The sequence below is a fragment of the Phytophthora cinnamomi genome (assembly GCF_018691715.1).
Source record: "Phytophthora cinnamomi strain GKB4 chromosome Unknown Contig23, whole genome shotgun sequence".
In the NCBI taxonomy this organism is placed as follows: Eukaryota; Oomycota; class Peronosporomycetes; order Peronosporales; family Peronosporaceae; genus Phytophthora; species Phytophthora cinnamomi.
In genome coordinates, this window is record NW_027150956.1 from 587,930 (window position 1) to 607,921 (window position 19,992).

The following is a 19,992-nucleotide window of genomic DNA, read 5'->3' on the forward strand; positions in this document are numbered from 1 at the left end:
GGTAACGCAAAAATCGCTAGACTTGTTTCTCCTTTACAAAAAGTCTGGTGGCCTATTCTTCCGATAGGCACGTCGCTCCAAACATCGGCTTCAGCTTGGTCTTGATCAAATGGTTCAGCACGCCAGGAGCCTGGCCGTTAATCGCCGAGATGACAGTTTTGTAGACGGTGCCCCTGTTGTTGATCGACTTGGCCGAGTAGTCCGCCAGCAGCCCCGAGATCGAGGACAAAATGAAGTTGGAGCTGTCGAAGCTGAGGTCGAACTCGGAAACGGAATCGAAGTCTATCGAGGTGGACTTGACGGCCGCACCCTTGAATTTCACGAGCACTTTCTTGAGGATGCTCTTGAAGTTCCCGAATACGGCCGCTTTCACGACTTCGACCTGGAGATCTGCGACGGTCATGTTTGAACAGAGAGAAGTTGATACGTCCGGCGCACACGCAAACATGTTTGCCTCAACGTTCGCTGCGAAGGTCGGTTTTTTCATACTGAATGTCAGTTGAACTTTTGCCGATGCGTCCAACAAGTTGGTGGTGATACCCAGCGAGGCTTCGACCGAGACGTGACCAGTAGAGTAGGCACTGATGTCCACCGTATTGGAGGAAGTCACATTTACGTGCTCCGGAACGACGGTTCGGAGGCCGGTAATGTTCATTGTCTCGATGGTTGGCACGAACGTCAGATGCTGGCCCAGAATGCTGTAGTTGAACCCAGCGAGCTTGACGTTGCGGAGAACCAGGGGGTCGTACTTCTTCAGCAACGAGCCAAGCACGTTCGCAGACTTGACGAGACCGATCGCACTGTTCAAACTGTCGAATTCCGACGCCGTCGGTTTAGTCGTGAAGTCGACCAGCACACACGCATCTTTGCGGGCGGCGGTGCTGGATCCAGCGAGAGCAGCGAATATGGCCGCGGTAACGAGAGTGAATAACCTTGCCATATTAGAAAGGTGTCGAATGGTCCCAAGTGCCCAGAACAAAGCAAACGAAATAATGAGAAGAAGTATCAATCGTATGGGCGGTAAATTGTTGTACGTTCGAACAAAGCCCTAATTGAATCCTTGAGGCAAATCCCAAGCAAGGATCGTACCGTATGTGTATGTACGGGATAGAACGCTACTTTAGCATTTGTTGTCCGGCACAAGCAGTGTAGCATGAACAGCAAGATATAGTTTGCACATGCAGTGATTCTGGAATCAGGTCTTGGTGCCACGAAAAGAGTTTTTATTTGTTTCGCAAGCAACAAATATCAGACATTCTCAAACGGTGTGAAGACTATACTGGTACTTGACAGACGTTATTTCCACGAGACCAGTCTGGCTATGCGCCTTCCTTTATCCCAATTGTCGTCGATCGTGGATTGATCACGAGAATTGCCACACCATAGATACATGTACAAACAACGAGCAATTTCCATAATATAGTAGGAAACTACTGTTTTGTTTCCCAGGTGATTATGACTGCCTCAAAAACAGTAGAAGTTCACAAAGTGCGATCCATGTCTTGATGCGTACTTAACTACGAACCAAAATAGAAATACGTCTGCGAGCTCTTGCTTTAGATTATTTACACGCAGATACAAAATACGCATAAACCGATAGAAAAGGTAACACTTCCTTACGAAAACTCGCAACCGCTTTACTTCATTGTCGAAATGGCAGACTCTAGTACAAAAACACAGTCAACGTTTGGCAACGCTCGCTTCGTCCTGGACGCATTCGATATCGACGCTGCTGGCGTCTACGAAGGGTCGTTGCAAATGAAACCCCGGACCCTGCCAGCTCCAAGGATGCTGTTGCGTACAATCAGCGCCGCAACAGTGCAGACACAGAATTTCCGTCACAAAAAGCAGCTAGGTCCGTATGCAAGGAGTTTGCACTACAGTGCGGTTTTCAGAATTTTTTCAAGCAGACCAGCGTAAAATCCAACAATTCAGGTAATCCAAAATACGCATCCAAAAAGCTGAACGGAATGCAATTTTTTGATGGCGAGACCCCTGCCACCGAGCTGGAACGCCCATTCTTCATCAACGTGTATGGAGAAAAACGGTTGCGCCGGCAAAGTAATAACGGACCGCTATAGCAATGTAACGGGCCATTCACCAACTGAGCATGCTGTACCATTCGTCATTTTGCCCAATAAACCCCAGACAGCGTCACACTAGGAACTTCAACCGCAGTCTAGACGGCTCGATTTGGCAGCTCCGTCTAAACCGAGAGTTGTTCGTGCGCGAAAATACTGACCAAGGCCGACAACTTGGTGGGGCCTCCTCGAACAATGCCATTAAGGCGATGGAATCTTCGCTAGCGACAGCCGGCTAGCGACAGCCGTGCTCACCGTGGTGGCGCGGAGCTATTCGACGTCCAAAGGATCTGTGCAAACCGGTGGGTTAACACAAGCGTCTACTATCTGCTTCAGTGTGTGGGCTTCCGCGAGCACACATGGGAGCATTCGCAAAGCATCTACGAGTGAGTTTTGAGCGAGAAGCTGTTGACTTTATCTGGGTGTACCAGTCAACGAGAGGAAGGCGCGGGCGGCGCCGACCGCATACGCTTCCAAGTAGGCGAAGCACTAGGGTGACGGCTAAATGCATTTGCTTTGTCGTTATCTCCAACCCGTGTGACCTTCTTGTTACACCACGGCGTAGGTAGATAGTTAACACAAGTTGACCACCTCAGCGGTTGGGAGCGCCACGGCTAGCAGGGGAGTCTACCAGTGCGAGGCCGTTCAGTGTCGACCAGACTTTACTGGCCTGCACGCATGGCTAGGATAGGGATGGCTGGGAGGAAGCATTATCAGCACTAGTGGTCGGGTGGCCCCACTAGCCGCTTCCTGCTCGTAAACCCGGTTATATGCACCGGACAGCAGAGCCCTTCGCACACTGGCACATGCGAGCCCTGTCGTCCCTCGGCCGAGGAGCTCCAACTACCACAGCCCCGTGGTCTCTCTCCACGGTCCCGCCGCCCTATTCGAACACTGCCCTCATCTGTGCACGAGCCTGCCTCTGCTCACCTGTCTCGACCGTAACCCTGCGTCGGCGCAACTCGTGTATATTAGTCTTGATCCTCCACTAACCAGTGAAAAATCGCAACTGAGGGTCGAGCCGGCCGACCGCCGCTCGCTGCCCTCCTACTTCCCGTCGATCTACCTATACTCCTACTGCACGGGCGCCTTCCTAGCCTACTGGACCTCTCCTCACCGGTACTTCAAGGCCTCACAGCCTCACGTTCCTGCTCTTGATCTCGCCTCGCCTCGCTTGCATACTCTTCGCCCTTGTCCTTCGGCGTGTCGCCCCACGCCTGCGATCTTCTACCGTCGCTGTCGCCACTTCAACCTTCCACTGCTTGCTCAACGCCCGTCGATGGCTGGTGGCACTAGCCCACTGGCTCGCCCTCGTCACCACCCGTATCTTGTCCCACACTACGGCCCGACTTGGCCACTTGTCCACCGTACTCGCCTCACGTCAAGTCGATCACCGCCACGCGATCGTCTGGCAGTGCTCGTTCGTGGCCTTGCGCTACGCGACGAGCCAACCTACTACACGCCATCCCCGGCTCCAAGGTCGTCCACGACCTTGGCAGCATCTTCGAGCTGCTCAAATTCTTCTTCAGTGAGCCATCTTCGTCCTGTCGGTCGCCCTGGTCCCGTGCTGTACTCCACTTGGTGCTCGCGCACGTAGCGTCCTGCGCGGTTGCGCACCCTTCGTCGTGCTCGCTCCACGATGTACCCAGCCGTTTCCACTTGCAGGAGTTCGGGCATGGGAGGCTGCCAACGTGGACGCCCTTGTCCACGAAGCATCTCCACCGTTGCTCCTCGTTCGCCGTCGACTGCTGACTCTTTCGTATCGGTACTGGCCTCGCCGTGACACCCATGATCGTCAGCGTCAGGTCCTCGTCGTGCTATTGTCTTGGCCTCGTGATCATCGGCTTCCGCACCGCCATGAATTCCACTAGCAGCGTCTGTACTAGCTGCTTCTGCTTCTGCGGCCTCTTGCTCGTGACGTGCAGCCTGGCGTCTTGCTGCACGTGCCTCGCGCTCGTCGGCTTCTCGTCGCCGGCGCCCCTTCGTTTCCTCGTAGGCTTTGGCTTCGGCATCCGCTTCTGCCCTACGTTTCCACCCTCGATTTCTGACTGCCGGCTTAGGTTGCGCTGCTGCGCTCGACCTCGCTCCATCTGTGCTGCTCATCCTGGGCGCCGCTATTCCTGGTTGGCTTATTTCATTCGCATCTCCATCTTGGTCCGCCGGGGCAGTTGAAACGCGTGTCGCCTCATCGGCTCCTGGGCGTGCCGTTCCATCACCCGTCCGCTGCTTCTCTTCCTCGTCTTGTCCGGCCAGATTTGTTCTGGTTGGCACTGGTACACTCGGTCGTGTTGTTGTGGCACTCCCGCGACCACTCGTTCCCTCCATGACGTCCCTCGTGGCGTCATCTCGCGTCATTTGGCCTTCGTCTCGGCCCTCGCCCACTATCGACTCGTCGGCCGTATTGCCACTGCTCGTCGTGGCCGCTGCGGTTTCGCCGTCGTGCTGCGCTCCTGCCTGCTCAGCGCCGTCGTCCACCGCCAACTCCCCGTCACTAGCGTCGTCTTCCAGCTCCAGCTCTGCGAGGAGCTTCTCGGCGATCACTCCCAGTGAGTCGCTCGGACAGCGGCTCGACACTAAGAAGCTACAGTGAACGATCAAGTGCTCGTCCGTATCGTCGCGGACGACTTCCCAATTGTCGAATCCTGCTGCTTGATCGATGCGTGCCGGACCTACCCATTGGTGTGCTAGCTTCGTAATGCCCTTGCCTCGTGGAGGCTTGAACACCCACACCGGATCACCAACGCCAAATTCCACGTCATGCCGGACTCGCCGGTTGTAGTATCGCTCGCGACGCAGTTGGTCCTTCGCCAGCGCTGCGTGCGCTGCACTCGTAGCTTTTGCGATGTTGTTTACCAGTCTGCGGTGGTACCCCGCAGCTGGTCCAGTCTGCGTGATGCCGCTGCTGCGTAGTAGCTCTCTCGGCGCTCGTAGTTTCCTTCCCATCATGAGCTCGTTCGGGCTGTAACCTGTGGCTGAGTGCTTGGCGCCATTGTACGCGTACGCCGCGCAGTGTAGCCACTGGTCCCAGTCGTCCTGAGCTTCTGCCACATACATCGCGACCATGTCCTTCCAGGACCGATGGAAGCGTTCCACCAGCCCCATCAAGGCAGGTCTGTAGGGTACAGGCGTAATCTGCTTCGCCTGTAGAGCCTTCACTAACGCGTCCAATACCTTCCCGTTCAGTTCCGGTGCTCCGTCCATGACGACCTCGCGCATGGGGCCGAACACGAATACCAATTTATTCGCGATGAACTTCGCGACGTCCTGCGCTGTGTGGTGCGGCACCGCTGCCACCACAGCGTATCTCGTAGCGTAGTCAATAGCCGCCACTACATACCTGTTGCCGTCGGCCGTGACAGGCAACGGTCCTGCGACATCGAGTGCCCAGCGATCACCCGCGCTGCCCACGCCCTGACTCCTGAGAGGCGGGATGACTGCCCTCGGCTTCGTCTTCCTCGACCCGCAGTCTCTGCATGACTGCACCCATCTGCGTACGTAGACCAGCATATCTGGCCACCAATAACTCCGCGCAACGCGTTCATATGTCTGAGGCGTGCGTAAATGGCACGAATAGATCGAGTCATGCCCTTCCTTCAGAGCCGCGGCCCACAAAACGGTGGGTAGCACGACCCTCTTGCTTCCGTCGCCCTGAACGATGTAGACAATCTCGTCCTCCACCACGATGGCTCTGTCGTGGTACTTACCCTTACGCCGGAGGTTCTTCACCATGCGATCTCTAGCTTGCTCCCTCAGGACGGCTCGATCAGTCAGCTGCTCCTCGCTGTCTGTTCCGCCCGGTCCACTTACTTGCTGCTCTGCCACGCCCACTACAGCGTCTACCGGGGCCCGTGAAGCGCATCAGCAACTACGTTGCTGGTGCCCGGTCTGTAGATAATCTCAAAGTCATATTCTTGTAACTGTAGCGCCCAGCGGTGCAGCCGCCCTGTCCATTCTTTCGACGTCATCAACCATTTGAGCGCCGCGTGATCCGTCACGAGCTCAAATCTACGACCATACAGGTACGGCCTAAACAGCTTTACCGCCCATACGACCGCCGCACACTCTAACTCGGTAATGGTGTACGCCGCCATCGTCTCGGAATTGATCTTAGACGCGTAGGCTATCGGCTGCTCGCCCTGCCCTTGATCTTGGGTCAGTGCGGCCCCGAGCCCCACCTTCGACGCATCCGTAACTAGTTTGAACGGCTTCGAAAGGTCTGGGTAGGCCAACAACGGCCTCTGCGTCAACTCCGACTTCAGCTTCTCAAAGGCGGCTTGCTGTGGTTCCGCCCACCTCCACACAACTCCCTTCCGTAGTAGTAGCGTCATAGGAGCTGCTTTGCTCGCGAAATCCGGCACGAAACGCCGATAATATCCCGCCATGTGTACAAATCTTTTCACTGCTGCAGCATCTGTCGGGGGTGGGAATCGCACGACGCTGTCCACCAAACTCGTCATCGGTCGGACGCCTTCAGCATCCAATTCGTGGCCCAAATAGTTCAATCTCGTCGCCGCGAAAGCGCACTTGCTGGCTTTCAACAACAACCCTGCCTTTGCCAGCCGTTCGAGCACTACCGCCAGCTGCACGATGTGCTGCGCCACATCGCCCTTAGAAAAGACAATAACATCGTCTAAATAGACTAAACAGCTTTGCCATGTTAGCCCTCGTAACACTGCGTCCATCATTCGTTGAAATGTGCCTGACGCATTTGCCAAGCCGAAGGGCATTCTCACAAACCTGAAGAGCCCCCTCCTGGTGATGAATCCGGTCTTATCTCGGTCCTTCTCGGCTACTGGGACCTGCCAATACCCAGCATGCAAGTCCAAGCTGGTGAAACGCCTGGATCCATGCATGTGGTCCAAGTTGTTGTCAATGCGTGGTAAGGGGTAGACATCTCGCTTGGTGATCGCGTTGAGGAGTCTGTAGTCTATACAGAATCGCACCGTGCCGTCCTTCTTTTTCACTAGCACAACAGGAAATCCCCACGCGCCATTACCCTCTTCGATCACGCCGTCCTTCAGCATCTTCTCCACATGTTCATCTACAATACTCTGTTCTGCATGTGAGTGCCGCCGCGGTCTCACTTTGACCGGCGCCTCATTTCCAGTGTGAATCTCGTGTGTTACTCCCAGCTTCGTCATCGGTGGGCATCCACTTCTCGGCTCTAGTAGTTCACGGTAGCGGCGTAAGAGTTGTAATAGAAGTTCTTTGTCGTGATCGTTCATGTCTCCCAGCACCAAATCGTCTTCGTTGCTCAACGGCGTCTGGTTATGGCACAAGTCTTCCAGCCATCGCCGTACACGGTCCTGCCCGCATTCGCCCGTCATCTCGAGTACCTCGACGTCGTTTGCTGTCGGCATCCACGTACCCAGCGCCTCTCTCCTTGGCAGCCTCACAGATTTGCCTTCGATGTTCATCACTGGTACAACTACCTTGCCTCCACGCACTGTTGACAATGTAGGAGCTAGGAACAGGTGTGGCTCTACGCGTCGAGCTGGTACGAACAGCCCCACAGTGCCTTCGGCCGCTGCCACTCCTAACTCCACATTACAACAAGTCCACGTCCGCACTCGCGCTGCCCGCACTAGTCGTACTCTCGCTGCTCGACCTGGTTGCCTGCTGCCGCTTGAGCACTGGAACGGCACGATCTTCTTCGTGTCGTCCTCGTACCATTTCATCTCACACGAGATGAAGTCGATCTTGACTCCCTTCCTGAGCATCCAGTCCTCGCCCAAGAGGAATTCCTCCGTCGCGCCCTCGACGATCAGCGCGTCGACCTCCATGGTCTGTTCGTACTGCGTACGAAACTTGAACCTCCATACGCCCAGCACGCGGGATACCGCGCCCGTGAACCCTCTACGTAGTCTACCGGAGGTAGCGCGTGCTGCTTCTCACCGTATTGCCGCCATCCTTCGCCGGCCACACTGTATTGTGCCCCGTGTCGAGCTTGATCCGCCGTTGCTCGCCCTGGACTCTCACCACCGCCGTCGGTAACGTACTCACCGTCGGCGCCTGTACTGCGCGCAGTTGGCCAACGCGCATCGGCCGGTACTGCTGGTCCATCTTCTCCACGCGGGAGCACGCGTACACACTACCACTGTGGTACACGTACTGCCGTGTATCGCTCTTTTGGCGTCTTGGTCGCCGACTCTGCCCTCTCGTAGTACTTGGAAGCGTGAAGCCAATTGCTTCGGCCTCCTCGCGGCTCAAGATTTTTCCTTTGTCGCCTCCGTGTCGTCGATACGCCTCCTCGACAGCTCGGTAAGCCACCACTGGTTGCGTTAGTTTTACCAGCGCTTCCCGCACCTCGCGTTGTTCTTTGGCTCTCGCCTTGCGCAGGCGCTTCTCAGAGCGTCGCCTCGCCCTGGAACGCTCCAGCGCTGTGTCACTCACGCCATCCACCGGTCGCGATACCGGTGCCTTGCCTGCTTCTTGCCCGCGACTGGACACCAACGTCGTCGCCATTCCATTCTCCGCCGGTTCGTCCGCCAGCCGTTCGCGCTCGGCGCGCCGTTCCCGACGCTCCTTGGTATGTGCGAGCCGCTTCTGCCGCTTGTGGAGCTGCCGCTCCGCTTCCTTCTTCTTGGCCACGTTGTAAGCCTGCTGTCGAGCCGTCACCATCAGTACTCGACCCCGCTCCTTGTCACACACGTGCAGCTCCGCCGCCAGCGCCTCGTGCAGCATGCCGCCGGCGTCACCGTGCTCCGCGTTCTGCGTGTTCTTCACGTCGTCCGTGCCCTTGCCGTCTCCGTGCAGCTCGGCCTGTCCGCTCTGCGCTGCCTTGTCCCGTAGCACGTCTTCGTTCGGCAGGCCGCTGATCTCGCCACCATCCTTCGTCGACTCGTCGTCGAAGTTGATCACCGCACGCTCCTGGCCAGTGCAGTGGGCCGACTTCGCGTCTCCAACGCCCGCCGAGACAGCGTCCACCGCCGATCGTTCGTACTCGTCACCGCCACTCACCACGCCGTCGTTCTGTGGCAAGCTCGGTGGCTGCTCGTTGCTGCGGGCCACCGTCACCGTGGCATGCAACAGACGCGTCGTCTCGGCGTCCGCGTTCCGCATGGCGCCGCCGTCGCCGTTGCTGCTCACCGCACGACCCTCGTCGTTCATCGACGGATCCGTCCGCTGGCCCATGTCGACATGCTCCATGTCGTCGGTCACTGACTCCGCCTCGACGCCAGCGAATGTCACACGTCGCTGCGTCGGCTCTTGACGTCACTAACCTCGGTGGCTGTCGGAGAGGCCACCAGCACCTGATGTCCGGCGCCATCCCCAGACCTCCGCCATTCCTCCTGTCGTCTTCTGGGGTCGGTGCGTGCCACGCCATCCCCTGACCGCATCTCCCCATCGTCTTCACCGCGGATGCATTCGTGCGCGTCGTCCGCGGCGCCATCCCCAGACTCAAAGTCCACTTGCCATGCTCCTCGTCGTCTGCGCCCGCGTCTCCCTCGTCTTCGTTCTCCGCCGTCGCTGGCTGCGCGTCCTTGCCGTTGCCCAGGCCGCTGCCTCGTCGTCTTACCCGGTCCAGTGCCTGCGAGCAGTAAGGCCGGGGCCCTTACGCTCGCGGGCCGTTTCCCGACTCTTCCGTGGTGTTCTCCGTCGCGCCAGCCACCGCGCTCTTGCCACTCGCTTGAAGGTCCGCCTCCTTCAGCTCACAGGACCGCGCAAAGTGCCCAAGTCGACCACAGTAGTAGCACTCCGTGCCAGGCCGAGGGGTGAACTCGCGCCTTGGCTGTTCTCGTCGTTGCATGTAGCGCTGCTGGTTGAGCAGCCTACCTTCTCGTGTCGCGAGCGCTGGGTTCGACACCCCGCCACTCGCTGCTGGTGCTCCGCTGCCATAACTGCCCTCAACCTTCAGCGCCTTTGCAGGACGCCTCGGGTTCTGATCTCCAACCGCTGCTGGCCGCTTTCCTCGCGCTGCGAACTGGTCACTGCTAGCCGTTCGAAATTTTGAACCGTCTCCCTGGCTGCTGCGTGTCCCTACCGGTACCAGCTGGAAACCAGGTGGTATCGCCTTCCACCAATCTGCACTGGCTTTTCCAGCGCTCACCTGCCGGCCTTCGGTGTCGTACCTAGGCGGTGTGGCCGCCGTGCCCCACATGGGTCCGTAGCCAGTCACCACACTTCCGAAGTTCCCTGTCAGCCCAGATTGTTCCTGGCCGCCAGTCGTCGTCGCGGCGCCCACCCCGGGCCCGCGCCCTCTTGACGTCTCGCGCTCGTCCCAGCGCGACATCGCCGTCTCCAACCCGACGCCGTACCCCTCACCGTACTCGCCAACGTGGGGCACCGCCAAGTTCAATGCTTCGTCCAACGTTTGAGGCCTGTGCCCTCGTACGTGGGTGGCACCCTCGGGGCTGCTCATCCCCTTCAGGAAGGCGTTCACCAACCAGTCTTCTCCGACGTCGCCGCGCTCCCCGATCTCGCGCAACGACTGCGCGTATTCGACAAGCCGCTCGCCTCTCATCTGCCGTCTCGCGTTGAGCAAGTCGACCACTTCCGGGCCAGTGCGTTGCGTCATGTATTTGGCGCGTAGCATCCCAGCTAACGTGCTGATGTTCTCTTCGCTCTCCGGCACGGACTCCATCACCGTGGCGAACCAGCGCTGCGCCTCGCCTTCGAGGTTCGACGCGACCTCGTGGTAGAGCTGGCGCTCCTGCCACTCGACTCCCAGCGACACTGCCTGGCGCCTGACCTCCGCGCGCACAGTCTTGAGCCACATCGTCACCGGCATCGTGTCGTCCAAGCCCTTGAACTTCTTCAACTTCAACGCTTTGGCTTTCTCGCGAACGATGATCGGTCGCTGAGGAGCGTTCCCCTGCACCGGACCACGCCCACGAGCTGCCATTGCTCCTTCGTGCGGTTGGGGAGGAGGAGGTGGTGGTGGCGTACGCCCCGTTCCGGCACCGCCGCTGCCACCATTCCCCGTCAAGTCCACTGCGTCCCCGTCCGTCGTCGTGTCCAAGTTCGCGCTGGCCTGTTGCCCGCTACCGCCGTCGTTTCCGCGGCCGCTTCTCGGCTGCGCGCCGTCACCGTCCGTCACCGTCCAGCTGCCGCTGCCCACTTCGTCGCCGTGTCCTGTCAGAACGTCACCGCCTCGACTCGTGCCGAGGTCGCCTTGCCCCGTTCCGCCTGCTGCCATCGGCGTGTCGCCAGATGCGCGGCGTATCTCCTCCGTGCTCAGCGTCACCGTGGCACCGTCCTCCGTCTCCAAGGTCGTGACCGTTGTCGGTTGGTGCTGAAGCTGCTGCTGTTTCGCCGCTTCCGTTGCCGCTCGCTCCGCTGACGCTGCTCGCCGTTGAGCGCGTTCATCACGTGCCAGTTGTCCTCCGACCACCGTCATTTCGTCTCTCGTAATCTGTTAACGTAATACCAAACTCATTAGTCTCATCGCTCATCTCCTCTCTCCTCTCTTCCTCTTTCTCTTCGTTTCTCCCTTCTCTCTCGACTGCGGCTATCCCCACGGATGCCAAGCCGCCAGCACCACTTCGTGATACTGCCCGGTAGGCCCCTGTATGACCACCATGTCGTTATCTCCAACCCGTGTGACCTTCTCGTTACACCACGGCGTAGGTAGATAGTTAACACAAGTTGACCACCTCAGCGGTTGGGAGCGCCACGGCTAGCAGGGGAGTCTACCAGTGCGAGGCCGTTCAGTGTCGACCAGACTTTACTGGCCTGCACGCATGGCTAGGATAGGGATGGCTGGGAGGAAGCATTATCAGCACTAGTGGTCGGGTGGCCCCACTAGCCGCTTCCTGCTCGTAAACCCGGTTATATGCACCGGACAGCAGAGCCCTTCGCACACTGGCACATGCGAGCCCTGTCGTCCCTCGGCCGAGGAGCTCCAACTACCACAGCCCCGTGGTCTCTCTCCACGGTCCCGCCGCCCTATTCGAACACTGCCCTCATCTGTGCACGAGCCTGCCTCTGCTCACCTGTCTCGACCGTAACCCTGCGTCGGCGCAACTCGTGTATATTAGTCTTGATCCTCCACTAACCAGTGAAAATCGCAACTGAGGGTCGAGCCGGCCGACCGCCGCTCGCTGCCCTCCTACTTCCCGTCGATCTACCTATACTCCTACTGCACGGGCGCCTTCCTAGCCTACTGGACCTCTCCCTCACCGGTACTTCAAGGCCTCACAGCCTCACGTTCCTGCTCTTGATCTCGCCTCGCCTCGCTTGCATACTCTTCGCCCTTGTCCTTCGGCGTGTCGCCCCACGCCTGCGATCTTCTACCGTCGCTGTCGCCACTTCAACCTTCCACTGCTTGCTCAACGCCCGTCGATGGCTGGTGGCACTAGCCCACTGGCTCGCCCTCGTCACCACCCGTATCTTGTCCCACACTACGGCCCGACTTGGCCACTTGTCCACCGTACTCGCCTCACGTCAAGTCGATCACCGCCACGCGATCGTCTGGCAGTGCTCGTTCGTGGCCTTGCGCTACGCGACGAGCCAACCTACTACACTTTGATGAGCGAACTTATACGGCTAAGTACATTTGCTTTGATGAACGAACTTAGTAACTACTGGGTCAGTACTGCATTTGTCCGCACTGGCTGGGAAACAAAACAGTAGTTTTCTACTGAATTATAGAAATTCCTCTACAAACAACTCACTAAGTGCTAACATCGCAATTGTTAATTAAGACCATCCGGCGTTAGACGATCTTTCATTTTAGGTGAGAGTCAGCTCCGCAACCTTTAAATCGCTCTTCTTGTCAAGATGAAACTCCCGACAGCAATGCCTCAAAAATATATCTGGGTTCACGCCACCACCACTAGGTTAGCATCAATCATCAGCAAAATCTTGGTGCTACTATTTATGGTATAATAGTACCGTAGAGCGGCTATCCTATCCTTTGATAACAGTAGGAAGCAGGGCAGTGCTGGGATGGAACTGGCTACCGTAGGAACTGCACTGTGCAATTTGCACATGTATCTCAGCAAAAGACTGGGGAAAACAAGTGTGTACAGTATTCACGAAACACACTGTACATGTACAGTGCGACCCCCCGTTTTCGCGGAGGGTGGACCATAAAAGAAACGAGAGGGTAATAAACTATGCCATGGACAATAAAATGATTTGCTATTTGATACTATATTTCACTTAATCCGGGCCTTATAAATGAAGCCTGTGCGGCACCAGCAGTTGCGAATAGTTTCATCGGAGATCTTTTTAAAGCCTTCAGAGCATCAGAGCAAAACTTCATTGCAGAGAAGAGATCCACAGTCATGTTGGGTTAAGACTAAGTTCGTGTTTCTGAGATAGTGTCAGCGTAGTGTACCAGGAAGGGCGACACAACATTTGTTCGACACACAGAAATGTTTAATGAGGGCAGGGGTATGAAAAGGTCTATGCACCCGAGTTTAAGTCAATCTCGGAGAACGTGTCATCCCTCCCTTGATACAGGGAAAACCTTTGAAAACGGAGATGTGCACGCCACTTGCGCAATCCAGTCCTATCCCAAAAGCTATCATCCGAGTGCCTCCGAATGTGCGGAGTATCATTTCTAACAGTTTATTAGAGGTCAGCAGCCGCGAAAACGGGGGGTCGCACTGTACCTCCTTGGGGTGGTCGCGTCATTTCCATGTGGAGATTGCAAGATATTACCTGGAGATTAGTCTCCACCTACTGTACCATATTAATAGCTAGAGAAGGTGAGAAGTTGTTATGTCGAAAAGGTCCAGAAGTTAGCCAATCACGTATCGAGCTTTCGCCTTTGATCTCCAGGATTTCTCCTTGAGATACCATCACCTTTTCGAGTGTATCTTGACTGTCTTTTTGCAGCGCTGTTTTCTCCCGAGGCTTGTCGTTTATGCTGCTGTCCTCGTTAGACTCATACGTATCACTCGATATTCTCAGTTGCTGGGTCAATCAATACGTTGATGCCTTCCTTCATTGTCTTCATCCGGACGTGACGAAAAACAGAAGGAGGAATTTATTTTGGTTCGTATACCGATCTGACCTTGTTTCACGATCAGGAATGCGGATCAGGCATGTGAACTGATCGATTTGACGGTGAAGCAAGTGTGTATTAGGGAAGTTGTTGCATTATAGGAACGTGCTAGTAGCTACCGAACAATATCTATAGTGTGACGTATCACTTGCTGCTCCGACAGGCCACACACGACATCAGGAGTGTCTGCTGAGTAGTAGCGGCGCTGATGCTCCTCCCAGACACGACGCACAGGCCATGCAACATGCTCAATCGCTAAGAGGTCAGTTTGGGCTTTCATTTCAGCTTCTACATTGGCGCCGGAGCTAGCTATGACTGTCTCGCTGCATGTATGCGCCCGGACGCACGAGTAGCCCATTGATGCAATCGTAAACTCCATTTTGTCACAGCAGCTCACTCGATACTTAGAACACCAACCAACTATCTTCCGCGAAGAAGCCCAAGCGCGAGTGTACTTGTACCCCTTCAAGAAACACGTCGTACGCTCAGCACGTCTCGGGGCGTTGCTGCCCGTGAGTTCAGCTGGCCGGGCTGCCTGCCCGTCGCCATCATCAGGCACTTCTGCTACGTTCATAGCTCGAGGGGTACCCTCGCCATCCAGCACCACGGCTTCCGCTCGCTTGTCCTTCTTGATTGCTCTAGCGCCTTCCACCATGTCACGTGAGCCCTTTGACGCAACTTCCCGACTGATTCAGCACCCAACACTGCCTGCCCTGCGCCACTCTCCATCCCTAGTTTCCCGATCCCACACCCGATCATCGGTGCGACATCCGTCGGATCATAATACCGATCAGTTCCATATACGACCCATTTGGGAGGTAACCAAACAGAAGTGCCACGCGGAGAGTTTCCCCGTGTTCAGACAGAGTTTTTGCGAGGCTTCTCATAGTTTCAGCTATCAAGTTCTCCACGTTGACCTTGATCAGCTACGTCCATCGGAGCGAAGGTCAGCACGTTCAATACGCAAGGATTCTCGAGGGAACAGCTCAAAGCCTACTTCCGCCTCGGTTTCTCGCAGATTATCAGCCTTGCCCTCCAATGCCTTTACCTTGAACTCGAATACACGTTTGATCATTACGTCGAGCATTTCGGCTGTTTCGACGTCCTGAACATATTTCATTTCAACAGGACCCATCACATCTGCCTTTCAATGTGAGGCACCCAGCTTCACGTGCTCCTTAGCCTGCTTGGTGTGGGCTAATAAAAGTTCATTGACTTCGAGTTCTCGACCGCTGGATGGATTTTGGCTTGTGCTGGTGCCAAAAGGGTGGTCTTCATGCCATGAAGGTTTTGAATATGGGCCGATATGGCTTGTGTGATACAGAATGAACTCGACCGCCGTATCTTTCGCTTCGATGCGTTTATTCTTTGCGATGTTTTCGAGGTCTTGACCTCGAGGTTTCTGGATCACGAGCTCAATGAGACGAGCATCGCCGATAGCACGAGCCAGAACCTACGTAGAGGTTCAGGACATAGTATTAATAAGAGAGTTAATAACTTTCACGCAGGCATGTGACGTCTAGCATCACACGTGATCTCACCACATTCACACTTGAGCTGCCTTCTCTGGGTAGCCGCGCGATTGCGTCGACAACACGCTGAATGCCGTCGCCAGATTGTTCTTGCTGCAGTGTTGGCAATCGTGTTACATACACGAGATCCTCCACGGTCTGCTTCAGCCACTTATCGAAATCGATTGACAGGGGGTTCTGCTGTTCGCCTAGGAAATCGCCCGTCGACACTTCCGAGCGATCCAGGACACTTTGAACCTACGAGTAATCTAAAGATCCTGCGCCATAATTTTCGATCACGAGTGCAAGCACTGCCGACGACGAAGTCTCTCATCAAATTAGTCGTCCTCGCTCACGATCATGTCATTTCGTACGAATCAAGGAAGACCGTTCTTTGATCAACTTTCTTCACGTTTTAAGTTACCAGTCTTTGCCGATGAACTCCTCATGGAAGCAGTTCATTTCGCACTTTTTTCTGTTGAATGTATTTGCGCGCCTGGCGAAATGTTGCTTTTGCTCTTCTGTCAGTTCCACTTGCTTGTTCACAGAGAGTGCTTCCACCGACAATTTATCAAGCGTATCGTCGCTCCAGTCGTGCTGCCTCTTTTTGATGCCCGGTTGGTCGTAACCACTGTAGTAGTTGACAAGGTCTCCGTCCCGCATGCCTGCACGGTAGGCGACGCCACCTTCACGGATATCGCAAACCTTGTAAAGCCATTCCGAGTAATTTAGTTGCTCGAGTTTCATCACGGGACGGCTCGCCACCCTTGGCGTTTGGGTAAAGGTAGATTTTTTGGACGGCATTAGTCGTAGAAGTTCATAGATGAAAGCGGAAATTTGCCAGCATCCAGAGCGATCCCACACTAAAACTGGCGTGATACTTCGCGTCCTAGACGGGCTGACGGGCTGAGGACGAAGTATTAATGAGGCGCTGAAGCAAACCATTACTACACCTTTGCCCGTCCATGTTCGCGGTAGTGTAAAACAATATGGAATGGGAGCCAAAAATTAGACATTAAATTTTCAAAAAAATAACCTAAAATTTTGGCTTGTACTCCAAAGTGGACTTAGTCCACAGCTAAGTCCCGTACTCCATGGGCTCGCTGCGGATGGCGGCCGCCACGGACAGCGCGCAGTGGTGAGCCATTTTATTGACCAGGCGGAGATCCATGCATGGCATCGCATGCTCGGCTGCCTTCTCGAGTAGCTGCATTCACAGCTGCGTCTTCTGACCGTATGGAACGTTCATCACCTCCTCATGGCTGAGCGCAAGGTAAGCCTTAATGCGTGCTTTCAAGACGCTGAAGCAGCATGCCAATTGTAGGTAATCAAAGCCTATTAGAGCACATAGAGTATAAGATGTAACGTAAGTTTACGTACCTTCAATGGGGTTGCACATTGGCGAGTAGGGACCCAGCCGTAGCAGCACCAGATCACATCGACCGTGGACGAGATTCTCGGTCTGATTGTGGGCCGGTGCGTTGTCTAAGACAACCACGATATTTTTTTACACGAAGTGATCCTTGTACATGTCGTGCTGCTTGACAGCATCATAGATGGAGTCCACAAAGCCAGCATTCACCTCCATCTTGATGCTTCCACGCCTTTTCTCGTAATACACTAGCCCAACCTCAGGCGAGACAGCACGCTGGAGCTGCAGGTTAGCGCCTTTTGAAGGCGAAAGCTTCGCCACAGCACGCTCTCCGATTGGCGCCCGCCCCTGGGACCGTTTACAATAACGATTGTAATTGGTCTCGTCGTAGTACACAATAAAGGCTCCTTCTCGCCCGTGTTTTAGAAGCGCTTTTCCAAACACTCTGCGCTTCTCAATGTTCTCTGCGTTATTACAAGGTTCTGGTTCGACTCTCTCCTGCGTACAGTATAGCATAATACATGTACGTGGTGCTGCAGAACACACAAATATCGTGAGATGTGGATCTCCTGCACAAACCACAACAATCGCCGAGTTAGGTCGGCGCTTGTTGGCCTAGTCCCCTCGCGGTTCGGCCCAACCGGGACAGCGGGTGTCTCGCCTCTCGCCGACACCTGCCAGCCGAGGTCCACTCTTCCGGAGATCCGCCGAGCTAGCGGACTCCGTTCACAAACTCCTGTGCCCTCCACCAAAGGATGAAGGGCGGCGCGCGAGCGCTTTTATAGGCCGCCGGGGCAGAAGCAACCGGACTTGAAGAGTGACGGCACGCGGGCTGTCCGGCGTACCGGCTCGCTGAGTTAGCGAGACTTTTCCTTCGCGCGTGGCGATAACCCCACGGCCAACCCGGGCCGACGTAGTCTCTTGGCGCTGCCAGTCGAGTGCCCTACAAGCTCTGCCTCTCGGGTACCGACGGCTGGCATAATTCGACCCCGTGCAGGGACTTACCGGAAAGTGTGCACGTGTTATGGGACCAGAAAATTCTGCTCTGTTTGTTCTTAAGACTTAGTCTCCTGGGGGGATGCCTCCACTATTCCTAAGGTCCTATACAAATATCAAGTGAAATGGAGTGGTTTCGCTCGGCCAACCCTTCACCCTCGCTATAACGCCTCGAACTCGGCGGAGCCGGATAAGCTGTCCGGATAACCCGGCGAGCTCCACGGAGAGATCTTACCGACTCGGCTGAGCGCTGCTGGGCTCGCCGGGCTCACGCTTGGTCCTCCTGTGAAGCCTATGGCCGTGCCCCGCTTCGTCTGGGAGGCCGGCGACCCTGTTTAGCCGAGCTCGAGGCTTGAAACTTGCATTGGACTCGGCTGAGCGCCTCCTAGTGTTCCCCGCGCTCGTACTGCCGTACGCGTATCTTCATCTTGCGTGGCGCCACCCGTCCTTGTTCTCCGGTGGTCTTGGATCCTCGTCAGTCGGCTGCAGTGCGTCCGAGAAGCCTGTGAGCTCGGCGAGCTCGGCGGACTGGCACATTGTACCCATCCAGCCGAGTAGTACCGTCGATTCTGCTTTTCTGGCTGTCTTGGTACCTTGTTCCACGAAATCTGGTGTTCCTACACCACCCTAGCCGAGTCCGGCGGCCGAAACCTGCCGTGGTCTCGGCTCAGCTCCCTCCTGGACTCGGCTGTGAACTCTGTGCACTTCCTCCGGTCGCCGCGGGTTAGTCCTTCGCTCTTGGCACTCTCTAGTCCGCGTAGCCGAGTTGGCGGGCCTACTGGATCGCGCTAACCTGGTGAACTCGGCTGTCTGGTGCGGTGTACCCATCGAGCCGAGTAGTACCGTCGATTCCGCTTTTAGGCGGATTTGGTACGCTGTTCCATTTGGGTGCTCCACAAAACAGATGTTTCCTACACCACATGTATAAACACAAGTTAGTTCGGGGCAACCCATTTAGCATCAATCGAAGCAGTACATACCTGCTTCACGGTGTAAAGCTTGTTGCATAGCTTCTTGCTTATAAGCGACGTGCTGACGAGGATGCCAAAGTCAAGGTACAGCATATCACGCATTTGCGAGAGCGTATACTGAAAGGTCTCATCGAGGTAGTCTACCAGCGCGCTCTCCATCGTTGGCGTGCACTTGGTGGTGGACGCACGCGCCCCGCCTCTCTTCTTCAGCTCTGGTATCCCCCGCTCGACAATATTACGCGCAGTGGTGGGAGGAAAAATACCATTGTGTTGCGCTACTAGCATCCAGTCTCCACCGTCTCCGTGAGCATCAAGGACGCGAGCGCGAGCGGCGATCGCGTGCTTCGGCTCCTTCGGCATGCTGCCGTTCGAATAATCACCACCAATTTGCCCTGTGCTAAATCCACCTTGGAGTAAATCCAAATTTCAGTATTTTTTCTAAATATAGCAGTTACTTCAGTTACTTCACACGATGTTGCTTTACACTACCGCGAACTTTGACGGGCAAATGTAACGCACTGCGTTATATATTACTGGTTTCGTAATTTATTACGGAACACGTAATTTATATTTGTTGCGGTACGTATTACGGGACAGCTTACGGGACGGCTTACGGGACGAAGTTTACGGGGCGACCCGTCAACTAACAATTGCATTCAACAAGGAGTGGCCATGAAGTGGGTAGCTAGTCTAGAGTACAAGAGAGTACGGACAATATCACTTTGCCTTCTACGAGCCCAAGCTTCGACTACATCACAGCAAAGGTGTAGACATTCACGCCTATTGAGCGGCTTTGCCAAGCCGCGAGTATAGATTCACGTCAGGGACGGGATGAAATGCTAACATCTGATATCCTCAGAATGGCATGCAATGTCTGCTATCTTTGGCCTCGTAAGGCGCTAGTTAACAATAAGAGCAGGATAGAGTTTAGGGAGTGGGGACAGTGAGCATCCTGTCGACGAATAGAGGACAACTGGAGTGTATTGTCGTTGCTACACGGTCAGAGAAACACCTTCGATTGTATATCCGCACTAGGCCGGCCATGACAGTGCTGTAGCGACTAAGTCGGAGACCGACTCAAAAAGTGGACTGCACAGACACCTCG

At 55.6% G+C, this 19,992-nt stretch overlaps 1 protein-coding gene across 1 annotated transcript; it reads right to left on the bottom strand.

The window, feature by feature from the left end:
- Positions 1 to 52: 52 nt before the first annotated feature.
- On the bottom strand, positions 53 to 940 carry IUM83_05024 (Serine/threonine protein Kinase; the record flags this gene model as incomplete). Its single annotated transcript, XM_067929132.1, has 1 exon — positions 53 to 940. The coding sequence occupies one exon, from the start codon at positions 938 to 940 to the stop codon at positions 53 to 55; it is 888 nt and encodes a 295-aa protein (XP_067794822.1).
- Between the last annotated feature and the right edge of the window lie 19,052 nt (positions 941 to 19,992).